At 36.1% G+C, this 19,420-nt stretch overlaps 1 protein-coding gene across 1 annotated transcript in view; it reads right to left on the reverse strand.

Annotated features, from left to right (window-relative positions):
* The window catches only part of KANSL1L (KAT8 regulatory NSL complex subunit 1 like), a 158,254-nt gene that overhangs the window by 122,058 nt on the left and 16,776 nt on the right, over positions 1–19,420 (reverse strand). Inside the window, exon 4 of the mRNA XM_028481517.2 lies at positions 3,870–4,011. Coding sequence (XP_028337318.1) covers positions 3,870–4,011 — 142 coding nt within the window. The remainder of the gene's footprint in view (positions 1–3,869; positions 4,012–19,420) is intronic.

The following is a 19,420-nucleotide window of genomic DNA, read 5'->3' on the forward strand; positions in this document are numbered from 1 at the left end:
CCTACAGAACACCCACTGAATGCTGGCAGAAGACCTCAGACTTCCCAAAAGGCAAAAAACTCCCCACATACCTGGGTAGGGCAAAAGAAAAAAGAATAAACACAGACAAAATAATAGGGATGGGACCTGCACCAATGGGAGGGAGCTGTGAAGGATGAAAGGTTCCCACACACTAGAAGCACCTTCACGGGTGGAGACTGTGGGTGGCGGAGGGGGAAGCTTCAGAGACATGGAAGAGAGCGCAGTAACAGGGTGCAGAGGGCAAAGCGGAGACATTCCTGCACAGAGGATCAGTGCCGACCAGCACTCACCAGCCCGAGAGGCTTGTCTGCTCTCTCAACGGGACGGGCAGGGGCTGGGAGCTGAGGCTCGGGCTTCAGAGGTCGGATCCCAGGGAGAGGACTGGGGTTGGCAGCGTGAACACAGCCTGAAGAGGTTAGTGCGCCACGGCTAGCCGGGAGGGAGTCCAGGAGAAGTGTGGAGCTGCCGAAGAGGCAAGAGACCTTTTCTTCCCTCTTTGCTTCATGGGGTGCGAGGAGAGGGGATTAAGCGCGCCGCGTAAAGGAGCTCCAGAAACGGGCGTGAGCTGCGGCTATCAGTGCGGACCCCAGAGATGGGCATGAGACGCTAAGGCTGCTGCTGCCGCCACCAAGAAGCCTGTGTGCGAGCACAGGTCACTCTCCACACCTCCCGCCACTGCCAGAGTCCCGGGATCCAGGGACAACTTCCCCGGGAGAACTCACGGCACACCTCAGGCTGGTGCAACGTCATGCCAGCCTCTGCCGCCACAGGCTCGCCCCACATCCTTACCCCTCCCTTCCCCCGGCCTGAGCCAGAGCCCCCGAATCAGCTGCTCCTTTAACCCCGTCCTGTCTGAACAAAGAGCAGATGCCCTCGGGCGACCTACATGCAGAGGCGGGGCCAAGTCCAAAGCTGAACCCCAGGAGCTGTGCGAACAAAGAGGAGAGGGGGAGGTTTTTCCCTGCCCACCAGAGGGACAAGACCCAGCTCCACCCACCAGTGGGCAGCTACCAGTCTCTCCCATCAGGAAGCCTGCACAAGCTTCTTAGACAGCCTCATCCACCAGGGGGCAGACAGCAGAAGCAAGAAGAACTACAAACCTGCAGCCTGAAAAAGGGAAACCACAATCACAGAAAGTTACACAAAATGAGACGGCAGAGGATTATGTCTCAGATGAAGGAACAACATAAAACCCCAGAAAAAACAACTGAGTGAAGCGGAGATAAGCAACCTTCTGGAAAAAAAAGTTCAGAATAATGATAATGAAGACAATCCAGGATCTTGGAAAAAGGATGGAGGCAAAGATCGAGAAGATACAAGAAATGTTTAACAAAGACCTAGAAGAACTAAAGAACAAACAGATGAACAGTACAATAAATGACATGAAAAATACACTAGAAGGAATCAATAGCAGAATAACTGAGCTGGAAGAATGGATAAGTGAACTGGAAGACAGAATGGTGGAAATCACTGCTGCAGAACAGAATAAAGAAAAAAAGGATGAAAAGAAAAGAGGACTTCTCTAAGGAAAGGAAAGCATCACCCAAGTCCAGGAAGCACAGAGAGTCCCAAGGAGGAAAATGCTGAGACACATAGTAATCAAACTGACAAAAATTAAAGACAAAGAAAAAATATTAAAAGCAACAAGGGAAAAGCAACAAATAACTTACAAGGAAACTCCCATAAGGTTATCAGCTGATTTCTCAGCAGAAACTCTGCAGGCCAGAAGGGAGTGGAATGATATATTTAAAGTGATGAAGGGAAGAACCTACAACCAAGAATACTCTTCCCAGCAAGGCTCTCATTCAGATTCAATGGAGAAATCAAAAGATTTACAGATAAGCAAAAGCTAAGAGAATTCAGCACCACCAGATCAGCTTTCCAACAAATGCTAAAGGAATTTCTCTAAGTGGAAAAGAAAAGGCTGCAACTAGCAACAAGAAAATTGTGAATGGAAAAGCTCACCAATAAAGGCAAACATACAGTAAAGGTAGGAAATTACCTGCACACAAATCAAAACCAGCAACTGTAAGAGGAGAGCACTAATGTAGGATATTGGAAATGCATTTGAAATTAAAAGACCAGCAACTTAAAACAATCTTGTTTATATACAGACTGCTATATCAAAATCTCATGGGAATCGCAAACTGAAAATCTACAATAGATACACACGAAAAAAGAAAAACGAATCCAAACACAACACTAAAGTTAGTCATTAAATCACAAGAGAAGAGAAAAAAAGATGAAGGGAAGAAAAAACACCTACAAAGTAAGTCAGACAGAGAAAGACAAATATCTATGATATCGTTTATATGAGGAATCTAAAAAAAATGATACAAATAAACCTATTTACAAAACAGAAACAGACTCACAGACTTAGAGAACAAACTTATGGTTACCAGGGGGGAAGGGGGAGGGGGAGGAATAGATTGGGAGTTTGGGAATGACATGTACACACTGCTATATTTAAAATAATATAACCAACAAGGACCTACTGTACAGCACAGCGAACTCTACTTAATACTCTGTAATAACCTAAATGGGAAAAGAATTTGAAAAAGAATAGATACATGTATATATATAACTGAATCACTTTGTTATACAAAACTTCATGGAACAGCATGGAGGTTCCTTAAAAAACTAAAAATAGAACTACCATATGATCCAGCAATCACACTCCTGGGCATATATCTGGAGAAAACCATAATCCAAAAGTACACATGCACCCCAGTGTTCATTGCAGCACTGTTTACAATGGCTAAGACATGGAAGCAACCAAAATGTCCACCAACAGAGGAATGGAGAAAGAAGATGGAATATATATATATATATGATGGAATATTACTCAGCCATTAAAAAGAATGAAATAATGCCATTTGCAGCAACATGGATGGACTTGGAGATTACCATACTAAGTGAAGTAAGTCAGACAGAGAAAGACAAATATCTATGATATCGTTTATATGAGGAATCTAAAAAAAATGATACAAATAAACCTATTTACAAAACAGAAACAGACTCACAGACTTAGAGAACAAACTTATGGTTACCAGGGGGGAAGGGGGAGGGGGAGGAATAGATTGGGAGTTTGGGAATGACATGTACACACTGCTATATTTAAAATAATATAACCAACAAGGACCTACTGTACAGCACAGCGAACTCTACTTAATACTCTGTAATAACCTAAATGGGAAAAGAATTTGAAAAAGAATAGATACATGTATATATATAACTGAATCACTTTGTTATACACCTGAAACTAACACAGCATTGTTAATCAACTATACACCAATATAAAATAAAGATCTTTTAAAATATGTTGGAATCAGTGGCATAGGGAAAGGGAATGGAATCAAGAAGGATTATACAAGTACTTCAATTGTAAGGTAATGCTTTATTATTCTAAAAACAAAACCCAAACTAGTAAAAATTTAATATTTGATAAATTTGGGGGTGGGTACACAGGTATTCATTATATTGCTTTCTAGAACATTTCTATGTGTTTACAATTTTTCTTAAAACAAACAAAAAACTCTAAAGAGATTCCAATAAGATACACTCAGAATTTCTCACATATGTTCAAATAAATGCCAACAAAATAGAGGTTTAAAAAAAATTTTTATCATTTCTATTAACTGGAATCCAATAAAGAAATTCTTAACTGCTCAATATGATAAAATGTTTGTGATAAGTTACAAAAATAGTTTCAACTTACAGAATTAATATATCAAAATCTTAACGTTAACTACATTTTTATAAAGCCTAATAACAATTATTTTGTGTGGAGAGATGAGAAGAAACTAAAACTAATAATATTTTTTTAAATAGAAGAGCACACACAATACCTTGGAGGCACGAATCTGCCTGTGAACATCTGTTAGTTGTTGGATTTTGTATTCTAGCTCTGAAATCTGGGCTTGAAGCCACGTCCAACGGCTGCCAACTCTTGCTCTGTCTACAAGCCACTTCCATTCAGTACTACAGTTACTGTGAACAAGACAAACACTGTTAGTCAAAGCACAAACACAATCAAGTTCTCACAGATTGCTTAATAGCTTCCTTGACTCTTGTCATACAGTCCCAAATTACTTTATAAGACATCTAATTATATGAAAGAAGAATGGTATATCAACTTCTCAAAGATTTGATTTCCTTATCTTTCTATCCCACAAACACCTGTTTTTATTCAATATTGTATACCCAGTAGTAGGATAATCTCCTTGCTATTTAATACTTTATTAATGGTCAAGGGCTGAAACAGAAGTAGGCCAGCAAAGGAAAAGAAACAAGAATGACAATACTAACACCATGTAAAAACTGTTACATGAGCCTTTCATATGTAAGTAGATGTCAGGTATAGGACAAGTCATTTGAACTGTGCTAGATCTAAATCCATGTAACAAACCATAGAGCACTCAATTTTACTAAATGTAATTTTCATTTGCTAGAACAGGAATCAATTTTTTAATGTCAAAAATTATCAAAAATATGAATGTTCTGCTACATTTCAATAAACATATCAAATATATAAATCCTGAGATGTTTATTAAGATTAACAGTTTGTTAAAAACTTTATTACTAGGATTCACAGCTCAGAGATGAGAAAGAATTTATATATAGCCTTTCTTTCATGCATATTTGAAAATAAGGGTTGAACCTTAATTAGCTCCTCTATCTTTTGGCAAGGGCACTGCTCTAACCCACAGTTTGTGAGATTACAAATTAATTACCTTAAGAAAATATTTCAACCCCTCCAACTAGAAAACAATCACTTAGAGTGAGGTGGGGAGGAGAGGGAGAGAGAGACAGACACAGAAAGAGAGAGAGAGAGTTTGTGTGTGTGTGGTGTTTGGGATAATTAATTAGGAGCTTCATACTGCCAAGGAAGAAATTGAAGAAGGCATAACAGAAGAAATTGAAAGTACAACTGAAGGGAAGTAACTACTTAATGGCAAAACACAAACTTCATGAAAAACTTGTCTAAAAATTGCATTTATTGTCAAAACCCATAGAATGCACAATGCTGAAAGTGAACCCTACCTAATGTAAACTATGGACTTTGAGTGATAATGATGTGTCAATGTAGGTTCATAGATTGTTTACAAATTCACTACCTTTGTGCAGTATGTTGATAGTGGGGGAAGTCATATCTGTGTAGGGACAGGGGATATATAGGAACTCTGTAATTTCCACTCAATTTTGTTGTAAACCTAAAACTGCTCTAAAAAATAAACTTTATTAATTTTTACACATTTAACCATAATGAAATATCTTTCATATAAACTTTAGCCAAAGAAAACATGTATGCTAAGAGATCATTTTTTGTCAGAGAAACAGAATTATTGTAACTCAGGTCACACAGAATTTATTCTTATAACAGATTTTATGTCAATGATCTCAAAAGGCTTTTTTTTTTTTCAGATTCTAATTACATACAATGTAACTGCAGAGACTGAAATTAGGACTTCTCTTGGTATTATTATTATTCAGTTTATAGTTATTATTGTGATTTTGTAAATGTGACACTATATTAAATCACATTTTCATAACTATGGACAAAATAAAAAATGCCTATTCAAAATACACTATTCACAGATAACAATACTAACTGCCAATCATGAAATTAGTGAAGAAGGTAAGGACCATATCATGCAGTAGTTGCACAGGTAAGGGCAAAGTGTTGGATTTTATGCAAAAAGGAAGTTATTGGCGAGATAGTAACAAATTTTTTTTTTTTCCAAGCACTCTAGCTACTAGGTAGAGAAAGCATTGTAGTGGAACATGAGAGTAACTAAGGAAATCAATTAGGATGCAACTATAATAATCTAAATGTGGTACAGATAACTGTGATCTCTAAATATTTCATGTGCTGTCCTACATTTCCCAGCCTTCACTTCACTTAAGTTGGAGCCATGTGACTAGCTCTGACCAACAGGCTGTGAGCAAAAGTGATAAAGTCATTTCTAGTCCACCTGACCAACTTCAAAGCCACTGTACAGATATTATAGCTACAAGATGGAAGAGGATCACAGCTCATACCACACTGGACTTTATGTAAGCCACAGTAAACCTTTGCTGTGCAAAATTACTGAGATTAGAAGGTTAATGTGTTACTCTAGAGCTTACTGTGACTAAAACAATGAATAAAAGATGAAAATGGCCTGGACTGGAAATGGGGTGGGAGATAAAGAAGAGATAAAGATAAGAGGATGGACTCAAGGTTGACTTTAAAGTAGATAGGACTTGAAGAAGTATGATGTGGAAGTAAGCATGCAGAAATCAAAGATGACATTAAACACTGTTTCATTAAATTTTGCTCCAGTCAGAAAATTTCCCTATAACACGCAACTTTGCTGGGTTGTCAAACTGATTATTAGCTCATGGAAATAGAGAAAAATAAAAGTTTATGGAGTTAATGTTATTGTACTTCTAGTAAAAATACTGATACTGAAACTAAGTTTACAAAAATCATTTTTATGTTCATATGTGACATTAAATTATCCTAATATAGAAAAAGTAGTAATATCAGATTTAATTTAAGTAAACTAAATAATACTGGGGCTTTATAATAAGTGAAACGAATTTTCTGTAAAGGACACCTTATTCTACATTTTAACAGGAGTAAAATCTGTTCGCTATGCTTAAAAATGGTAACCAATCTTTTCCATCAAAAATGTTCTCTTGCTTGAAAAAATGTCTTTCTAAAAAATAACTATGGTTGTAAACATGTTACAGATAAGTATATGGTTCATTCAAAGGAGACTGACACCTGTTGTACCTCAAACACAAAACGTTTTATGTAAACAATTTATATAACCAATGATGTAATGGCTTATATCTTAGAGTGTAACCAATCAGAACACAGCTGATGCAACAACAAACTAATAAGAATGTGAGGCAAACCCAGAGTGTCTAGACTCCTCAGTTAGCATATAGGCCTGGCCTGCCAGCCCATTAAGAAGATTTACTCCCTACATCTCTCTGGAGTGTGTTGAACTGATCAAAGACCAACACATTCCCTGATCTTCACTGGAAACAGGAGCCCCTACTTCTAGTGAAGATCAGGGCAAATACATCCATGAGTGGAGACCACCTGGGCAGTGAGACTAGTCAGTCCTCAGAAAGGCAGCACATGCCTTCGATCCTCATCCTTACTTGTTTGGAGTCACCACTTAACTTACTGATGGAAATAAGTACAAGCTGTTTAAACCAAGTGGTTTTCAGTACAATTTCTCTTGGTACTAACTTCTGGTCAGCATCATGAATCTACTCACTGTTTTGTTGTTGTTTTGTTTGTTTTGTTCTCTCTCTACATCACTGTTTTAACCTTGAAGTGTAGTTTGTTCCTCAGAATAAGACAGAGCTTTCTAATGTACACCTTAAGTTACCAAGACTTAAAGAAAAACTTATATAATTTTGCCTTTAATAGAGTTTGTTAGCTTAGTAATAAAAATGAATTAACTATGATTTAAAAAATAAAAAAATAAGATCCAACTGTAAAAAATTATAATTCCAAGAAAAATAAGTTTTATCCTGGGGAAAACTACATTAAATTAGGCCAAACTTCTCCACTGGTGTTTGCTCACCTAGGAAGAGCTTAGCCTTCCCTGGAATTTGATTCCTTTAGACCAGGGGATAGCAAATTTTTCTGTAAGGAGGCAGACAGGAAATATTTGTTTTGTGGCCACAGGGTCTCTTTAATAACTACTCAACTCTCCTGTTATAGCATGAGAGCAGTCATAAATGAATGGGTGTAATGATGTTTCAATAAAACTTTGTCTACAAAAACAGACAATAGGCCAGATTTGGTCCATGGGCCATAGTTTTCCAATTCCTGATGTGGAACATGTTTTCATATGCTTCCTATGCTTCTCAAGGGATTATGACTTCCTTTAATGAAGTGTCTTTTTAAATTTTTTGCTCATATTTAATTGGCTACCTTCTTGCTCATGTAAGACTGTCAGACTGTATGTATTAGAAATACTTATAGCTCCCAATCTGTAGCTGGCCTTTCATTTTCCTAAAGGTGTCTTTTGAGCAGTAAAAGATTCTAATTTTGATGAAGCCCAATTTTTCAAACATCCCTTTTATAGATAGTTCTTTTTATGTCCTAAGAAATATTTGCTTAACATGAAGTCATAAAGATTTATTCATGTTTCTAAAATATGAAAAAGTTTTAGAGTTTTTACTTTTAGATCTATAATCCAATTCAAGTCAAGCTCTGTGTATTGGTCCAGGTAAGGGTCCAGATTCATTATTTTCTATAGGATATCTAGTTCCTGAACCATTTGTTGAAAAGATTCTATAAACCTTTAATAGAAAAAAAAAAAAACTATCCATGAATAGATAAAAGACTATATGAATACTACATGTTGTATATACACTTACATACACACAGAGAGCACTTAGGATATCTATCATCTATCTACCTATGTCAACACCATGACCCAATATGACACTACTATTGTAGTTTAGAGTAATTCTGAAAATCCAGTAAATTCTTCAACTTTATTTCTCAATATTGTTTTGACAATTCTAAATTTGAGAATCAGCTTGTCAATCTCTTAAAAAAAAAAGAGCAGCATTTTGATAAGGATTTCATTGCATCCATGGATCTATTGGTGGATAATTAACACAACGCTGAATCTCCTAATCAACGTATAAGGTATTATTTCTCTGTGTATATATGTACTGGTAATTTCTCTCAGCTATGTTTTGTAGTTTTGAAAATTTATCTCTATGTATTTCATGTTTATGGAAGCTAGTATATAGCATTCATAAATTGTTTGGATGATAGTATATAAAATTACAGTTGATTTTTATGTGGTGACCTTATATACTTTGACCTTGTTAAATTCACTTAGGAGTTTTAGTATCTTCCTCATAACAAAGTCCTTAGGATTTTCTATGTATATTATCATGTCAACTGCAAATAAAGACAGTTTGATTTATTTTTAATCTGGATTCCTTTTATTATTTTTCTTATCTTACTGCACTGGCTATGAATTCCAGTATAACATTAATTATAAGCTGTGTGAATGGACATCCTTACCTTCTTCCTAATCTTACAGAGAAAGCATTCAGTCTTTCATCATTAAATGTAATGTTAGCTGTATACTTTTTATGAATGTCCTTTATCAGATTGAAGAAGTTTCTGTCTATTCTGGGTTTGTTGTGAATTTTTATCATGAGTAGGTTCGAATTTTGTCAAATCATTTTTTGGTATCTCTGGAAATTATCATATGCTGTTTCTCCTTTTTTCTTTGATTGGTTTTAAATGTTAAAATCAACCTTGCTTCCTGGCATAAACCCCTTTGGTCATGATGCATTTTGTAATATGTTTTGCTACAGTCTGTTTGCTATTTCATTAGGGATATTTTGCATCTACAGTCAAAAGAGACATTGATCTATCTTCCTGTAATGTCTTTATCTGATTTTAAAATCAAGCTAATGCTGACCTCATAAAATGAGTCAAGAAGTGTTCCCTCCTCTATTTTTTGAAGGAGTTTGTATAAGACTGTAATTGTTTACTCCTTAAGTTTCAATAAAATTAATCAGTGAAGCCATCTTGGCTTGGAGTTTCCTATAGGGAAAGTTTTTAATTATTAATTTATCTAATTGACATAAGGTTTTTCAAGTTTTCTATTTCTTCTTCTGTCAGTTTTGGTAATTTGTGTCTTTCAAGCACTTAGTCCATCTAAGTTATTGAACTTACTGGCATGAAATTGCTCATACGATTCTCTGGTTATTCTATTAATGCCTATAATATCTACAGTGAGGCTTTTCTTTCCTGCTATTGGTAATTTTTTTCCTGGTCGATCTAGCTGGATATTTATCAACTTAATCTTTTAAAAGAACCAGCTTTGGTTTCACTGATTTTTCTCTGTTGCTTTGGTGTTTTATATTCATTGATTTCACTTTTTATCAGTTTTTCCTTCTTGCTTTGGATTTAAGTTGCTCATTTTTTGCAGCTTCTTAAGAGGGAGGCTTATGCCATAAACTACACCTTCCTTCTTTTCTAATATAAGCATTTATAACCATACATTTTCGTGTAAGAATTGCATCCCACAAAATTTGATATGCTGTATTTTCATTATCATTACATTAAGAACACTTTATAGATTCTCTTGTGATTTTTTCTTTGATCTAAGCATTACTTGGAAATGTAGAGGTAAATTTCCATATATTTTTAGACATAAATATTTGCCATTTCCTACTACTTCTTCTTTCCGTTGTGTAGAACTGAGTTTTCTCACTCAGTATTATTTTCTTTCACCCTGAAGATCATTTTAAGATTTCTTATAATATAGGTATACTGACAGGAAATTTTCTCACTTTGCTTATTTGGAAATATTATTTTGCTTTTGTTTTTAAAAATAATTTTAGGTTGATTTTTTTTTCCTCTCAGCCCTTTATATATGTCATTCCACTGTTTTCTAGCTTGCTTACCTTCTGATGAGAAGTCAGCAGTCATTTTTTTTTCTTTGCTTCCCCATATAAAATGGTTTTTTTCCTCCTCTTAATGCTTTTAAGTTGGTTTTCTATATCACTAGAACTTGGTGATTTGACTACAATACACGGTGGTGTGGTTTTGTTTGTAATCCTGCTTGTGATTTATTGGGATTCTTAGATCTGTAGTTTTATGATTTTTCCTTTTAAGTCCTTGAGCATACTTACCATATTTGAGATATTTTAAAGTCTTTGCCAACTAATCTCATCTCTGTCATTCCTGTCTGCTTCTATTGATGATTATTCTCCTCCTTTGTATGTCTAGTAGTTCGTGTGTATTTATACATATGTGTATGTATGTATGTAAATACACACACATTTATTATGGACACTATGAATATGATATTGTTGAATTTCTGGATTTTATGGCCTTCCTTTAAAGAGTGATAAATTTTGTTTCAACAGGTTATTAAATTACTTAATGTTCAACTTCATTCTTTTCAGCTTCCTTCTAAGATTTGTTAGAGCACGTATAGAGTAGCCATTAGTCATCAGGTCAGACTCAGCCTTACTCTTTGAGGTGTGACCAATCTGGGGTCTCTACTGAATGCTCCAGATGTTCAACAAAGTCTCTCCACTCTGCTTATTCAGAACTCAAACATCTCTTAACCTTGTATGAGCACTGGAAGTTGTTTAGATTACATTTCCTAATAACTTTTTGTGTGCCCTTATGGAGTTTCACCTACACACACACAGCTTAGTATTTAACGAAGGTCTCAAGGCGACCACATGAAGATTTATGATGCTCTTTCTTTGCATACATAGGTCCCTCCTCTTTAGTATTCTGATCTAACGATTCCAGCTATCTCATCCTCCCCAAATCTAATCTTTATTTCAATCAAGCAGGACCATTGTGCTCTACTTGGTTTTCCTCTCCCTGCACCAGATATCTGAAAGTGCCTCCAGGAAGAAAACCAGGGTAATGACAGGGCTCACCTCATCTGTTTCTCTTTTCTCAGGAATCACTGAACCTCTGACCTCTGTTGCCATTTTCTGAAAATAATGACTGTTTCATATATTTTTGTCTAGATATTTACAGCCAAAGAGAAAGAATAGCACCAGTGACTCCACTCCATTATGGTTAGAAATCAAAGAACTTTTATATGTGTTTGTGTGTGTGATCTCTCAAAAATGTTTCTATTTTGTTTCAAATATTTCATATTCAAAATTTCACTGCCTTTTTAAAAAAAACTACAGTTGCAGTTTAAGACCAGAATCTTAACAACAACAACAACAAAAATTGAAAGTGCTTCATGGATTCCTTTTTTGGGTGTTCCTGGACTATTTCATGAAAGCAGAGCTGTTTATCCATCTTATATCACACATCTATCTACCTTTCAACTGTTCTATAAGAAAAACAGTTAATTTATGTTTGAGCCACTATAGTTTTAAGTCTCTTTTTTACAACTTAGCCTTTATGCTAAATGTTACAGAAATTCTTAGGACCAATAGAGTGCGTTATAAGATAAATCCAAAGCATTTCTATTAACTTAGGGGTAGGACAGAAAGCAGATAGGAAAAAGACATAGGTTGGTGATCCTTTCTAAACTACACTATACTATATATACTATACTAGCAAAATATGACCATTTAAAAGAGAAACCAAGTGCCTACCAAGACTATAGTTCTAGCAGAAGCAGCTAGAAAAAGTCATAATGTTGTAATGAATTGACTATTACTTGTTGTTTTAGGCCTGATAAATGAATGAATTTAGGCAAGAATTAGTTCATTTACAAGCAGAGAAAAAAAAGAATACAACTCTGCTTAGGAAGGCTCTCTCTGACTACAGCCTACTTTTAACTTAATGGATAATCCAATAATACAGGGTACCTTGAAGGAATAGAAAAGCCAGTTGCTTCTCTACAGCTAACAACAAAAAAATGTATTCCAACAATCTCTCTTAAGAGTTCTAAGCCACATAACGAGAGCCTGCCTAGGAGCAAAAGTCAGATTAACCCCTACCCAAATGTACTGTTTCAGGTGGCCACAAGGTATGTTATTAAGTTAAGGGAGAGTTGGATGGTCTGAGGAAAATAACTAGTAAAGTAACTAGTTTGTAGGCTTAGCAATTATGAGCAAGTGAGATCTTTGGTACTGGTATTTTCACATATAGCTGACTGGAGGCAAACAGAATTGAAACCTACATTTTTGAGGCAACTCTATTAGCAAAAAATACCACAAGCCTAGCATGCTCTACCCAGGGAGCCCAAGTTTGCACTGACAGGACACAGGGTGAGAATCCAGTGCAGCCTCAAATAAGGGTATGTTCTCCAACACCCATTTCCAATATAGACACAAAGGATGATAGGTAAGGAATAATTCCCAAAAAAGCAAAGTCAGGGACTATGGAAAACAAAGGACAAAGGAACTTCTCTCAGAAAGCAGAATTAGGATCCTATCAAGACCTTACTCCACTTCCAAAGCAAGAAGTCTTATTAATTATTGTAAGGACCAGGAACTTTCATGTGTATCCCATCCTTTCCTCTTCCCAGTAGGAGTTTTATAGTAGCTTTCCTGTCCCTACTTCAACATACATACAAGAAACAAGGCAAGAGCATTAGAAAAGTTGTCTGTGGGTTTATAGGTTACCGTATATAAGGAACCACATCTGGAACCGAAAGAGAGGACTTTACTCCACCTGTTGAATGTGGCTTTGAGTCACAATCTTAATATATTGTGCAATACTGCCTAGAAATCTGGCAAAACCCAATTTGTCATCTATCTAAACTGAAATTTTCGGTATTAGTTTAAAGAATTCATACATTAGATTGGCATATATGGTCTTGCTCTCCTACCATCTATCACCCCCTCCCCTTCAAAGAAAGGAAGAGAGAAAGAAAAAATGGAGAGGTTGGGGAATACTTATACATTCTATCAATACCGCCCCCCCGTTTCTCTTGCATGAAAAGAATTTTGAAAGTTAATAGTCTGTTAAATTGTCTTACCTGTATTTTTAAAATCCTCACATAACATCAAAATTAACAATTAGGGACATACAAATCAAGGAAATAAATGATTTCTAAACTAATCAAAATATATTTGCTAAAAGAACAGTCTGAAGTCATGCACATCATCAGTTCAACAAGCACTGTGTGTATGTGTATGTGTGTGTGTGTACGTGCATGTGTTTATATGTGTGCATGACGCTTTTGTTCAGGAAGCCAGGACATGGTATAGTGCTTCCAAACTATACACTGCATATGGGCGTGGCTGAAAGGGCAAGCAGGACTAATTCAGCAAGAGTTTTGTACTCCAAGCTCTGCAATTACAAATCTAAATCTACTCAGAGGAAGGAGCACTTTTTTCTACTGCACACAAAAGGGCTTGGGATAGCCCTGCCAGCCACTATGATGAGCACTGAAAATAAACAAGATAAAAGAGGATTAGACTACCCTTGTTACTCAAAAAGATGGCTACCACTAACTCAGAATTGAGTGCAGGCATTTCTGCTATAACAGCATATATGCATTCCTAAATAACTCCATGTTCTGTAAAATAAAAAGCGCTAAACCTATGGAAAAAGTAGAATTGGAGTGAGAGGACTCAAAATCTATGGAATTAAGGACTATGGAGTCCTAACAAAACAATAACAAGCCATATAAAAATATGAGTACAGTTGCGTTTCTACTGGCATTTGTATTAAGAGTAAGTCAGTCCATCCTTTAAAGCTTCATTTCCTGGAGCTCGTTTTTTCCTTTGATGTGGGTCCTTGAAGACATTCACTTCTAATAGAGACCAGTTTAATAAAAATTTAAAATATCATCTGGAGATAGTTCATTTGTATTCAAAAGAAATTGATTGATAAGGCTATCTTTACAACTTCTTCAACGAAACTTGCAACTTCCTCAGATCTTTTAACATAGTAGAATATACAGCAATTTTTTGTTAAAATTGTTAAGGTGCCAATAAACCAGCACCTTACTGTATTATAGAAGGTTACTTTTACAGAATATTCAGCATTTTTCTTATACTACTAACGCTTTCTCTTTAGTTGTGAAAAAGCTTACCCCTGATCTTTCCAAAACAATAACAGGTTCGAACATGTTTGGGTGAAAAAAATACAAGCTGAATTCCACATATTATTGACATCATTCCCCTGTATGCCAAATGTTAAAAGAAAACAATTTTCCTTCTCTGAAAAATTAAGTCAGAAACTTAGATATACATAAAGAGAAGAAGTACACTGGAGAATAACTAAGGGTAAAATAAGTTATTTTTCTTATTCTTAATGGATCTAACAGATAATGGATTTGTTTGTTCAAAATAACAATGGCAACAATGTAACCAATTAGGTATGCACGTGTGTGTGCTTATAAATGCCTACATATGCTTATATGTATAAATGAAATGAATGAAAGGAGTGATACAAGGGACAAAGACAAGAGGATTTTTTGTTATTATAAGGTACTTGCAGTAACTGGGAAGAGTTATAGTATTATTTGAAAGTAAAGGTGGATTAGCTATAAAAATACATTGCAAACTTTAGGGTAACAACTAAAAAAAATAAATAAGAAGTATAACTGATATGCTAAGACAGGAAAGAAAGTAGAATTATATAAAATATTCAATTAAAATTGAAAAAGGCAAAAAACTACAAAAGCCAGAAAATATATTGAAGACAAAAATGGGAGAAAACATGAGCAACAAATAGAAAACAGTGACAAATATGGTAGATATTAAGCTACTACATCAATAATCATTTTAAACATCAATGGTCTAAATACACTCATTAAAAGACAAAGATTGCCAGAGTGGATCAAAACACAAGACCCAACTAAATGTTGTCTACAAGAAACCCACTTTAAATATAAAGACACATATAGGTTAAAAGTAAGAGGGCAAAGTAGAAGGACCCTAAGCTTATCTCCTCTAATGAGAACACCAAAATCACAACAATCTGCAGAACCACCACCCTCTACAACTAAAGACATAAAGACGGAAACACAACAAGACTTGTAGGAGGGGCAGACTCATGATATCATCAAATCCCATACCACTGGTGGGTGACCCACAAACTGGAGAATAACTATATTACAGAGGTTCTCCCACAGGAGAGTTCTGAGCCCCATGTGAGTCCCCCCTATCTAGGGGCCTGGCACCAGGAAGAGGAGCCCCCAGAGCATTTAGTTTTGAAGGCCAGTGGGGCTTGATTGCAGGAGTTCCACAGGCTTGGGGGAAATAAAGACTTCACTCTTAAAGGGCACACACAAAATCTCACACACACCAAGACTAAGGGCAAAAGCAGTAATTTGATGGGAGCCTGGGCCAGACCTACCTGTTGGTTTTGGAGGGTCTCCTGGGGAGGTACAGGGTGGCTGTGGCCCACTCCAGGGTCATAGACACTGGTGGTGGATATATCACGGAACATTCATCAGCAAGTGAGCTCTCTAGGAGGCTGGCATTGTGGCACCAAGACCTGACCCCACCCAACAGCCTGCAGGCTCCAGTGCTGGGATGCCTGAGACCAAACAACAAACTGGGTTGGAACACAGCCTCACCAATCAGCAGTCAGCCTACCTAAAGACTTCCTAAGCTCACAGCCACATCTAGATATGCCCCTAAATATAGCCCTGCCCACCAGAGGACCAAAACCCAGCTCCACCTAAATGCAGGCCAGACACTAGCCTGGGACCAGCTGGCTCCTGGACCTTGGCTGTCTAGAGGGAAGTGCACTCCTGGGATGAACAGAATGTTTCCTATAGAGGGCCTCTTCTCCACCATCAAGAAATGTAACCAACCTACCACATACATAAAAATACAAATAGCGATTTACACAAAATTACACGACAGAGTAATATGCTTCAGACAAAGGAATAAGATTAAACCACAAAAGTAGAACAAAGTGACATGGAGACAGGCAGTCTCCCTGAGAAACAGTTGACAGTAATGATCATAAATATGATCAAAGAACTTGGGAGGAGAATGGATGCATAGAGCAAGAAATTAGAAGTTTTTAATGAAGAGTTAGAAAATATAAAGAACGAAACAGAATTGTAAAATACGGGACTTCCCTGGTGGTCCAGTGGTTAAGACTGTGTGCTCCCAATGCAGAGGGCATGGGTTCAACCCCTGGTCAGGGAACGAAGATTCCCGCATGCTGCACAGTGTGGTCAAAAAAAAAAAAAAAAAAAAAAAAAAAATTGAAGAATAACTGAAATGAAAAATACACTAGAAGGAATCAAGAGTAGACTAAATGAGGCAGAAGGACAGATCAGTGAGATGGAAGACAGAGTAGTGCAAATCACTGCCGCTGAATAGAAATAAAAAAGAATGGAAAGAAATGAGGACAGTTTAAGAGACCTCTGAGACAACACGAAGCATGCTAATATTCGCATTATAGGGATCCTAGAAGGAGAAGAGAAAGAGAACGGGCCTCAGAAACTATTTGAAGAGATAATAGCTGTAAACTTCCCTATCCTGGGGATGGAAACAATCACCCAAGTCTAGGAAGTGCAGCATCCCATGCAGAATTAACCCACAGAGGAATACACCACAACACATTGTAATCAAAATGACAAAAATTAAAGATAAAGAGAGGATATTAAAAGCAACAAGGGAAAAGCAACAAATAACATACAAGGGAACTCCAATAAGGCTATCAGCTGATTTTTCAGCAGAAACTCTGCAGGCCAGAAGGGAGTGACATGATATACTTAAAGTGATGAAAGAGAAAAACCTACAACCAAGAATACTCTACCCAACAAGACTCTCATTCAGATTTGATGGCGAAAGTGATGAAAGAGAAAAACCTACAACCAAGAATACTCTACCCAGCAAGACTCTCATTCAGATTTGATGGTGAAATCAAAAGGTTTACAAACAACCAAAAGCTAAAAGAATTCAGGACCACCAAACCAATTTTATAGCAAACGCTAAAGGAACTCCTCTAGGCAAAAAAGAAAAGGTCACAACTAGAAACAAGAAGATTAGAAACTGGAAAAGCTCACTGGTAAAGACCAACATAGAATAAAGGTAGGAAATAATCCATGCACAAAGCTAGTAGGGAAGTTAAAAGACAAAAGTAGTAAAATTATTTGTATCCACAGTAAGCAGTTAAGGGATACACAAAACAATTAGCTGTAAAATATATCAAAAACAATAATCCTAAAGGGAGAACAGTACAAATGCAGGGTATCTAAAATGAGTTTGAAATTAAGAGATCAGCAACTTAAAATAAGCACATAAAAATACACACAGCTATACAAAAACCTCATGATAACCACAAAACGAAATCTATAGTAGATATACTCACAAAAAAGAAAAAGGAATCCAAACGTAACGCTAAAGACAATCATCAAATCACAAGAGAAGAGAGTAAAAGAAGAAAGGGGGGAAAAAGACCTACAAAAACAAATCCAAAACAATTAACAAAATGGGAATAGGAACATACATATTATTAATTACCTTAAATGTAAATGGACTAAATGCTCCAACCAAAAGACACAAACTGGCTGAATGGATACAAAAACAAGGCCCATATATTTGCTGCCTACAAGAGACTCACTTCAGATCTAGAGACACATACAGAATGAAAGTGAGAGCATGGAAAAAGGTATTCCATGCAAATGGAAATCAAAGGAAAGCCAGAGTAGCAATATTTATATCATAAAAAGTTGACTTTAAAATAAAGACTGTCACAAGACAAAGAAGGACACTACATAATGATCAAAGGATCAATCCAAGAAGAAGATATAACAATTGGAAATATATATATGCACCCAACATAACAGCACCTCAATAGATAAGGTAAATGTTAAGAGACATAAAAGGAGAAATTGATAGTAACACAATAATAGTGGGGTGGTAGTAACACCCCACTTACATCAATGGACAGATCATCCACATAGAAACTTAATAAGGAAAGGCAAGCCTTAAATGACCCATTAGACCAGATGGACTTAATTGATATTTAGAGAGCATTCCATCTGAAAGCAGCAGAATACACATTTTTTTCAAGGGCACATGGAACATTCTCCAGGATAGATAACACCCTGGGCCACAAAGCAAGCCTTGGTAAATTTAAGAAAACTGAAATCATATCAAACATCTTTTTGGACCACAACACTATGAGGCTAGTAATCAACTACAAGAAAAAAAAAACTGCAAAAAACACAAACACATGGAGGCTAAACAATATGTTTAACTAAACAACCGATGGATCATTGAAGAAATCAGAGGAAATCAAAAAATACTTAGAGACAAATGAAAATGAAAACACGACAATCTAAAACCTATGGTATGCAGCAAAAGCAGTTCTAAGAGGGTAGTTTATAGCAATACAACCGTACCTCGGGAAACAAGAAAAATCTCAAATAAACAACCTAATCTTATGCCTAAAGCAACCAGAGAAAGAAGAACAAAACCCAAAGTTAGTAGAAGAAATCATAAAGATCAGAGCAGAAATAAATGAAATAGATACTAAAATAAAAAACAGAAAAGATCAATGAACCTAAAAGCTGGTTCTTTGAAAAGATAAACAAAATTGATAAACTGTTAACCAGACTCATCAGGAAAAAAAGAGAGAGGGTCCAAATTAATAAAATCAGAAATGAAAAAAGAAGTTACAACTGACACCACAGAAATAGATTGGATCATAAGATACTACAATAAACAACTATACACCAATAAAATGGACAACCTAGAAGAAATGGATAAATTCTTACAAAGGTACAATCTCCCAAGACTGAACCAGAAAGACACAGAAAATATGAACAGACCAATTACCAGCAACGAAATTGAATCAGTAATTAAAAACTCCCAGCAAACAAAAGTCAGGAACAGATAGCTTCACAGGTGAATTCTACCAAATATTTAGAGAAGAGTTAACATCTATCATTCTCAAACTATTCCTGAAACTGCAAAGGAAGGAACACTTCCAAACCCACTC

The sequence above is a fragment of the Physeter macrocephalus genome, chromosome 2 (genome assembly GCF_002837175.3).
Source record: "Physeter macrocephalus isolate SW-GA chromosome 2, ASM283717v5, whole genome shotgun sequence".
Lineage (NCBI taxonomy): Eukaryota > Metazoa > Chordata > Mammalia > Artiodactyla > Physeteridae > Physeter > Physeter macrocephalus.